General features: G+C 42.4%; 1 protein-coding gene across 1 annotated transcript; it reads right to left on the reverse strand.

The window, feature by feature from the left end:
- Positions 1-7,133: 7,133 nt before the first annotated feature.
- LOC120229318 (keratin-associated protein 11-1) lies at positions 7,134-7,595 on the reverse strand. Its single transcript, XM_039228256.1, has one exon. It carries the CDS (start codon positions 7,593-7,595, stop codon positions 7,134-7,136), a length of 462 nt encoding a protein of 153 aa, XP_039084187.1.
- Between the last annotated feature and the right edge of the window lie 2,494 nt (positions 7,596-10,089).

The raw sequence follows: 10,089 nt of genomic DNA on the forward strand, positions 1-10,089 counted from the left end.
GAATGGCCTCGCGAACGAACGAATAATTCATTATTACGGCCCTGCTACGTGGGCCAAGGATGGGTCTTGGGGCTACCACACCCCCATTTATATGCTAAACCGCATAATTAGGCAACAAGCAGTTGTAGAAATTATAACCAATGAAACTGCTAGGGCTCTTAATTTACTTGCTAAGCAGCAAACCAAAATGCGCAATGCAATCTACCAAAATCGCCTGGCCTTAGATTACCTGCTTGCTTCTGAGGGTGGTGTTTGTGGAAAATTCAACCTGAGCAACTGCTGCCTACAGATAGATGATGAAGAAAAAGTCATAGAGGAGATCACAGATCGAATGAGAAAAGTTGCTCATGTCCCAGTCCAAACCTGGAATGGTTGGAACCCCAGAGAGTTATTTGGAGGATGGTTTTCATCTTTCGGGGGATTCAAAACCCTCATAGGTCTTGTCCTCCTAATTCTGGGAGGATGTTTGATCGTACCCTGCTTGGCTCCCTTGATTATACGATCAGTCTCCAGTCTCATTGAGACTATAGTTGAGAGAAAAACAGCTGCTCATGTAATGATGTTATGGAAATATAAACCTCTAAGCCAGGATGATGCTCTTTGACCCAAAATAGAGGGATCCAAGCATCAAAGGGGGGAATGTAATAGGAACCCCTCCCTAAGGAGAAAGAAAAAATTGAAGAAGAGAGAAGAGAAGACTTCAAGGTCACCTAGATAAGAGTCCAGCTGCCTACATCCCCCATGTTCTTGTAAACTGAAACAACTTAATCAGACTACATGTTTATGTGTATTACCATATATGGGAGACAAAGAAATAGAAAATGCATAAAAAACCTATGCCATATGATGTGGGCCGCTCAGTTCTTTTGGGTACGAACCCAACTGAGCGGTGCCGGCAAAATCAAGTTGCTTCCTGGAAAGAAAAGTCTCGGTGTCACGACTCTCTGAGTGAGAATCCTGCAACACAAGCACAGATGAAATGTTGCAGTCACAGGCTCTCAGTTCACCAGACCCACCCTCTCTTCCTTCTTCACCCACATATGGAGCATATGAACCAATTTCTTGCACTTAAGTGTGGCCATATGACTGTAAACTTGCCAATGGAGTGTGAGCAGAAGCCACTTTCCAGTCTGGCTTCTAAAAAGTACACCATATACATGATGAACTGCATGAATCATGGATCTCCAGAGAAACAGAACTCTCTCTATATGTGGTGTTCTGGATTTGTCATGGTTCTTCAGAGAAACAGAGCCAATAGGAATAGGAATAAATATATATATATATTTACATATAAACAAATATATAAATAAATACAAATATATATACATATATATATAACTGCTGGTTCTATTTCTCTGGAGAACCATTATAAATATAGCACCTCAATTATTAATGAAACTTTCAATTATAGAAATGAATAAGATTCTAAAAACTCAAACATTATATTATGACTACTTAACATTTAAGTACTCTGCTGGGAATGATGAATGCTAGGCCACCCACTCTAATAGTTCATCAGGCAATAAACATATTTTGATATTTTTTGAGTAAGAAAGTGACATTATCAGAATTGTGCCTTGAGAGTGTTATGAGTTGATTTGCACCTTCAAACATTTCTATACTGAAGTCCTAACCTACAGTACTTCAGAATGTGACCATGTTTGGAAATAGATATAATTGTAGATCTAAGTAGTTAAAGGGAGGTCATACTTGAGCAAAGTAGGCCCCTAATTCAAGATGACTGGTGTCCTTACAAAAAGGGGAAATTTGGGGCTCCTGGGTGGCTCAGTCAGTTAAGCGTTCAACTTTTTATTTAGGCTCAGATCATGATCTCACAGTAGTGAAATTGAGCCCCACATTGGGCTCTACACTGGGCACGGAGCCTGCTTTAAGATTCTCTCTCTCCTTCTCCCTCTGCTCCTACCTGATTCACATGCACACACTCTATCTCTCTCTCAAAAAAAGAGAAAAATTTGGACACAGACATACACAAAAACACACACACACAGAATGCCATGTGAAAATGAAGACAGATATCAGGGTGCTTCTAAAAGCCCAAGAACACCAAGGATGGCCAGTAAACCACCAGAGGCTCAGGGAGAGGAATGGAACATTCTCCCTCACAGCGTAAATAAGAATGAATCCTGCGACACCTTGATCTTAGGAGGCTAGTCTCCAGACTGCGAGACAATCAGTTTCTGTTGTTCGAGCTCCCCAGTTTATAATATTTTGTTACAGAGGCCTCAGCAAGCTAATAAGGACAAATGTGGTAGAACTCTCCAGAAAGGACAGAGAAACACTGGAATCACTTAGGAACTTATGTACTACTAGAGTGTAAGGTATGACTGCCCATTGCAAGCAGGGATAGAGGAAATGCTAAGAATTGTTCTGTCTCTAAAGAATTAAGTGTGTGGAATTATGGAAAAGAGAAGTAAAACATGGTGACCGGATTTCCATCCCAGGTCACTTGGAAGAGAGTGGCAGCATTAACCAAGAGGCAAGAATGAATATAATAAGAAGTTTTCATAAAAGAATATCTCATTTTATGGGGCGCCTGGGTGGCTCAGTCGGTTGAGCGACCGACTTCGGCTCAGGTCACGATCTCGCGGTTCGTGGGTTTGAACCCCGTGTTGGGCTCTGTGCTGACAGCTAGCTCAGAGCCTGGAGCCTGTTTCAGATTCTGTGTCTTCCTGTCTCTCTGACCCTCCCCTGCTCACGCTGTCTCTCTCTCTCTCTCTCTCTCTCTCTCTCTCAGAAATAAATAAAAAACATTAAAAAATTTTTTTTTAACAGATTCTGTGTCTCCTTCTCTCTCTGCCCTTCCCAAGCTCATGCTCTGTCTCTCTGTCTCTCAAAAATAAATAAACATTAAAAACTATTTTAAAAAAGAATATCTCATTTTAATAAGTCTTCTCTGCCATGATGCAATTGATGTGTTCCCAAGAAAATCTGATAAAGTCGCTTTTTCTGAACAAACTTCAATAGCAAACTGTTTTATAGTAGAAAGTCTGTGGCTCTGAAATCAAAACACCTCTAAACAAAACTAACCTGACCACACCCAGTTCTTGTTCAGGGACGAGGGATCACCTGTCTTTCCTGGGCAGGAGACTGACTTCCCGGGTATTAGCATATTTCTTATGCTGCATTGTCCTTTTCATCTTCCGTTTCCATAATAAAGCACAGAACAACTTACACAAAGCCATTGTATTTGCTTATAATAGCTCTTTGCCAGTGCTAATGGCAGCTCATTCCTGATCACAATTGCTATATAATCGGAAACTGAAGCGTGCAAGACAAATCATATCCCTAATTCATAAATTACATTATGACCAATTTGAGTTTTAAAAATTTCTTGGAATTTTATTATAAGACTTATTTCTGGAAATCCTTAGCAGGCTGTTAAATACAGGAGAATAGAGCATATCAAAGAAGCTGGAGCACGCGATCTTACTAAATAAGGTTCTCACCCCCATGAAAGCTACCACCAGGCCCTTCAGATAGGAAGGCATTTATAAATTCTTAAGCATAAGCTATAGTTTCCAAAAATATCAAGAGACCAAGTAGATATCTACCAAGGCTAAAGTCAAATTTGAGAGCCTACCTTCTCTGAAGGCAGAGAGCAGTTTTGAAGGGCACTGTTCTGGATCTGCACCCCAATTTGTCAACTTTTCATTCTTGCCATTCAACTGATTACTAGTACATTCCCTTGACTGTTAAAAGCTTTAGGTCTCCTAGATTTAAAGCCAGATATCCCAGAGATTGGTTGTATTTTCAATTTTTATCATAGTTATAATATAAAGAATCATATATGAAAAAAATGTAGAGAAACTTACCCTTTACTTACGTGTTGTAGTACCTTGGTGAACCCTTACAAGCATTTGTAGGGGAAATGTAAAGGACTTGGAATTCCTAAGGCAAAGCTATAGAAGGAAATATAAAAGTTCTATAGAAATTATTCTACTGAACTAAGCTATGACCTTCATGAGGGCAAGAACCACAGGAGTTTTGTTTATTGCTACATAACCAGCACCTTGCACAGAAGCTGGAACATTGGAGATAAGCTAGTTTTGAGGAAGGGATGGAGGGAACGGGAGGTTTGGTTCTGAACTGAACATGATAATGTTCCAGACACAATGGCCCAGGAACCTCTTAATGTCTAAAATTGAAGTTTAAGTTGCCTTCCTCACTAGAATACAAATGCCATCGAAGTCCTGAACTTTCTGTAAAGGATGTTACACACACAAATACCTTGTGTAGGTGGATTCCATGGACAGCAAGGGAAGGAAGTTGTGCTAAGACATCTCAATCATTACAGTTGATACAGAAATAGGCTATAACATAGGAAGAAAATCCATGAAAAGAACTAATTTTTCTAAAGTAAAAGTTCAGAGCACCTGAATTTAACCATCTGGTGGCTCAGATGGTTAAGCATCTGACTTTGGATCAGGTCATGATCTCACAGTTGATGGGTTCAACTCTTGTGTCGGGCTCTGTGCTGACAGCTCAGAGCCTGGAGCCTGCTTCGCATTCTGTGTCTCCCTCTCTCTCTGCCTCTCCCTTACTCATGCTCTGTCTCTCTCAAAAAAAAAAAAAAACAAAAACCCCCACAAAAATTTTTAAAAAAATTTTAATAAAGTTTCATAGCCAGAGGGATTAGGAAAGGAAAGAGTAAGGCATCCCCTCCCAGCCTCTTGACCCAGATCCCTCAGAAATGCCAGGAGTCGTCAGGACTTCACCAAAGAGAGAAAGGAGATGAGAACACCAAGTTCCCTTTAATATCAAATGGCAGGATGCCTCAGCTAATAGCTCATTACCTCAGTCTATTCTTGAAAATGAGGCATGAGATGCTACCATTCTCTCCATTTTACAGACGAGCTAAGGTTTAGGGAGCTTAACAAACCTGCAGCCAAGTGGCAGAAATGGGATTCAAACCAAAGACCTTCAAACTGCTTCCCTACCATGACAGGATATTACATACACACAAGCCCCCAGACCAAGAAGAGTAAGAAGTCATTGCCCTATCTTTTAAAAGATGGCCCTCAAAGGCAAACACTAAAACTGTGTCATTTATTGTGAAATAAAGCAAAGAATGGAGAGAATTTTCAAAGTTCAAGTACAAATTGAATAGCTCTAATAGCAAATCAGATAACTCCCCAAACATAAATAAAGGTGAGTAAATAGGTTGGCAGGATAGCTACATCATCCTTGAACATTCTCACCATCACTGTAATACCCCGAGCAAAAGTTTATTCATAGCAGCTCATAAAACCTTTGTTATTATATATATTATCAATATATAAATATATTGAGATGATTAGCCATCTAAATAAAAAAGAGATGGAAGGCATCTCTGTCCTTATAATTTTTATTGAAAAATTAGAAAGCTAAAGAATAAAAAACAAATAAAATTAAATAATTTTTTCAATCTCTGAAAACTTTGAATTCTCCAGATCACAGTGAAATGGCTGAAATAAACATTCGGTGAGAGTCATGTGAACAATAGCTTTGCAAGAGCCATTGAGGGTTCAGCCAGGGATTTCTATTTTAGAGTAAACCAGAACTTGTCTAAAATCCAGAGCTTTAATTTTAGAGACAATGGCTATGGAAATATCATATAATAAAAACCATGTCTTGCCTTAGGGAGATATTACTATGACTTGTACACACTAACATGTCTTTGATAAGAGGGATTCTTAATTCTCAGAGTAGAGTCAGCAGTGGGAAAAATTTGAAAATATTCCATCTATCTGGAAATCATTTATACCTCTCTGAAAAACTATTAGGGAAATAAGAAAACCATTTTGCTGTCAAAGGAGGTCGCCAATCAGATTCTGCACCCAGCACTAAGCTCCTCTGTTATGAGAATAGGCACTCTTTTCCTCATGGTACCCACACCTCCATTTTCTGTAAGAATCTTCCTCATCCGTGTCTCCTTCAGCAACTCTGAAAAGAGAATATAGAGACGTGTTTCTGGACCTAACAGGGGAAGGGACAAAAGCAAACAAATCAGTGGCCAGTTCTCACTTTAAAAAGAAAAAGCAAAAAGAATTAGCAGGTGGACCACCAGTCCAGACGGCTTGTTTAACTGGTACCTGGGTTCTAACAGAGACCAAGCACAAAATAAGGCTCTTGATAAAATAAACCACCATGTGTTTTCGAAGCTTGTTTTTAAGTCTCTCCTACCCTGACTTAAGAAAACCTGGAGCTATGATTTACTCAGAGCCTTTGGGGGAATCTACCACCCTTCTGCAGCAAGTGAGGGAAATCTAAAGCTAGAGCCGCCCTTTGATGCCATGCATCTCAGGCCTTGGAAACGAACTTCTCCACCCTTCCTTCTTCTCTCTCCATCCTGTCTGATTACGGAGGGACCTTCCGCGGTTTTCCACTGTGGTTCTCTGATAAAGTAAGACCCCGAGACTCTGATGGATTCTGTTGCTCCCTTCACTGGATAATTCCCCCAAACGACTTGGTTTCCCAGATAACTTTCCTTTGGCCTACATGGAAATTAGTCTGTGCACCCGGACAAAACTGGAGTGAATATAGAAGACACGTCACTCTATACCCCTACATGCCTGAAGATTCTGTAACCAACTGAAATATCAGATATCCCCTTGCCCTTCATGAAACGCCATGACTGAACCCATACTCTAGGCTCAGAAAAGAAAGTCAGACTCTGATCAGCAAGGATGATTCACAGACAGCAAAAACCCTTGCAAATAAAGAACTCTCCTGAGACATACATTTGCAATGCCAGGTAAGCAGGTTTATTGAGAGAATACAGAGCGAGACAAGTTCCCTTCCTCAGAGGCACAAAAGCAGGAGCCACAAGACACAGCAGCAAGGTCAAAACACACCCAAACCACCAGAGACTGGGGTAGGGGAAGGAAAGTTTCTGGAAACATCCAGACGCATATGCGCCACCAGTGATCAACCCTTAAAATAAGCTTGGTGCTGGCCAGAAAAAATCATCGATTGCCAAAGGCAGCCTGTTCAGGGCTAGCAACCAAGCAGTCGGGCAGTCAGAAGCGGAATCAGCAAGAAGAGTTGTTCGGGGACAGGCAGCTTCCTGGACGAGCCTGGAAACACAGCTGGCGGGTCCTGGAGTCTTGATTCGCTCACTGGCTCCTACACACTTAGCAAGTTCTTCGACAGCTGGACATGCAGGACCGCTGGTATGTCCTGGAGCCCCCGCAGACTGGCTGGCACGCCATGGAGACCCCGCCCACCGGCTGGCACACAGTAGAGATGCCACCCAGGGGCTGACAGCCACTGGAGACAAAGGTGACTGGCCGGCTGTAGGTGGTTGAGCAAGGATTAGAGACACAGGTGGTCTGTCGAGAGCAGGTCACCTGTCCGGCGCTGGAGACGCAAGGATTTGGCTGGTAACAGGTGGGCTGGCACGCAGTGGACTCGCCAGTGGTCCCCTGACAGTGTTCCAGGAGCCAGGAGCCCGTCTGGAAGGAACTGGGCAAGTAGATGCCGCTCAGGCAGTCAGCATCCTGGGGAGAAGCCGTGGCAACGGGGGCCACTGGGACAGCACAGTGGCCTCCAGTTGGCCTAGAAAAGCAGTTTCTCGTGGAACAGTTGTAGGACATGGTGCCCGGAGAGCTGTGGGTAACTCGCTGCAGCTAGCTTCTGAATTGTGACTGTCCCTCCAGGCTCCTGGGCTTTTATATACCCTTGCTGGTGGGTGGGGCCCCCGCCCTGGCCTTCTTGGCTTCTTTGGCGCAGGCCAGCATGCCTCAGAACAGCTTGTGAATCCCCAGGTTAATTGTCCCTTGAGAAGCCTTCAACCTCATAAAGTCAGTTTAGTAGTTTGGTAACTAAATCACAAGGCTTCTGAACTGTCCTTAGTCCCAGGATTCAGATGGTTACTTGACAGCTTCAAAGCTATCGGTCACCCCAGCCCACACTTGGTCCCTCATTCATCTTGCTTGGATACGATGAGTGTAGATCTGACGGTGACACCAAACACGCCACCAGCCTACCATCACACACTCTCTCCCTCCTGACCAGGACTCATGACACACCCACACCCTGTTCAGTTTTGTTGGCACTTAATATGTTTTAAGCATAACTTAATCAGCCACTCTTCCGTAGCTAACGGGGCTTCCGAGGGACAAGGGGCCTCCCTGAATATGCTTTAGGATGACAGTGACAACATCTGCCAGGAAACAGGATGCAAGGACTTATATCTGGAGTATGAACTGGCTCAGAAAATTAATCAAGTGACCGGAGCAAGACACATTCAAGAAGGGTCGAGGGTGATGGGACTTGCCCTTTATGTTCAAGCAGCAAAGCAAATTACAAGCTAATTAAGTGGGACTGCGTTTGTAGCCAAGTCCCTTTCTAAATAAATCGGATAAGCTTTACTCCTAAAATTTTTAATCTAATAACAATGGATAAGAGTGACTCATACGACTCACTAATATGCCAGTGGAATAGACTTAGTTAATTTTTTAAATTATCATAATGTTAATTAAAAGTGTACAGTGTCTTTCTCCCAAGGCACTCAATATATTCAAAAGGTATTTATTTTCACACAAACGCTTATAGATAGCATGCACTTTTATCACGGACAAGCCAAAAGTCTCTTGAAAGAAGTGTCTACATCAGAGTTAAGGGAAGGAGCACGTGGGAGGAAGCAGGCACTTAATATTTGGTAACAAGTGAATGTGTAAACAGTGTGCGATCATATTTATTTATGTTTTTTATTCCTGGGGATACCGTATAAGGATATCATTCCCTTTGATCTCATCTTGCTACAAGATAGTCAATTCTGTATACCTAAATTTTTTTTTTATGTTTTATTTATTTCTAGGAGAGAGAGAGAGAGAGTGAGCAAGGGAGGGTCAGAGAGAGAGGGAGTCACAGACTGAAATAGGCTCCAGGCTCTGAGCTGGCAGTCAGCACAGAGCCTGACACGGGGCTCGAACCCACAAACCGCGAGATCATGACCTAAGAGAAAGTCGGACTCTTAACCGACTAAGCCACCCAGGCGACCCTAGTCAATTCTGTATACCTAAATGACCCATCCTCTCCATCCACCTGTTTACAACCATTTGTACTTCTAGCAAAATAAGTCACTTTAACAGCCCAAGTGGTCAGTGATTTTTCTATATCAGAACAACTGCAAGATCTGACTCATTCTGTAAGCTGGCTTACTTGGGGTAGGAGAGAGGGACAATCGTGGATTTATAGATCTTTGAGGGCTACAGAGAGACTATGTTTTAAACATCCGTAAGACAAACAGCTTTGTGTTAGAACTCACTGGAAGTTCCTTTGCAGAATGCTTCCTTCATCGCCATTCACTCCATTAAAGGAAGCTTAGGAAACTCCCCAAGTTTCTAATTGGAGGCTAGTAACACCCAAGCAAGATGATGCTGTGCTGTGGGCTGTATTGTAATTCCCAGGGATCAGACTGCCTCTCCCTTGGTGACTTGCGTGTTCTCAGGCAGAGGGAGAAATTAACGAGATGACTACTTTCCATAATGTTGCAACTATGCTCTTCTCACAATGGGGAACGTCCCAGTTAGTGTTTGAAGGTCAGAGTCCCTGGCCACCAGGGCTGGCTTGCTTGTTTTAAATGGATGAGTAGTTTACAGGCTTCTACCAGCTATGAATTCATTGCCTGCTATGGAAAAGTACTTAATCATGCAAATGAATCAGGTGACAGAAGCAAAAAGTAGAGTTAGTAGTAAAGTCACATAGACGTTTGTTTGCACTTCCCACTGCCACTGAGATGGTAGAGAATTTTATAACTCACTACTCTGTCTTGATTTCTCTTTTCCACTGAAGGTTGAAAATAGCAAATAAAAGAGAGTTAGAAAATGTCTTCCCTCAGCTTCAAGAGAAAAGGAAATGAACATTTTGGGGGCACATATGACCTTCTTCCAGGCATTAATTAGAGGCTTTCCATTCTCCATCATATTAAATGCTTCCAGCAATGCTATGGAGTAAGGTATCATGTCGTGTGAAGGAGCTAAAGTTCAGGCAGGCTGAATGGTTCACTGAGATCATGCAGTTCATATCTGACTACGTTGAGATTCAAGACAGAGCCAGGAGCTATCAACCTGCACTGGGTCTACT

The sequence above is a fragment of the Hyaena hyaena genome, unplaced genomic scaffold (genome assembly GCF_003009895.1).
Source record: "Hyaena hyaena isolate Hyena2069 unplaced genomic scaffold, ASM300989v1 scaffold_2, whole genome shotgun sequence".
Lineage (NCBI taxonomy): Eukaryota > Metazoa > Chordata > Mammalia > Carnivora > Hyaenidae > Hyaena > Hyaena hyaena.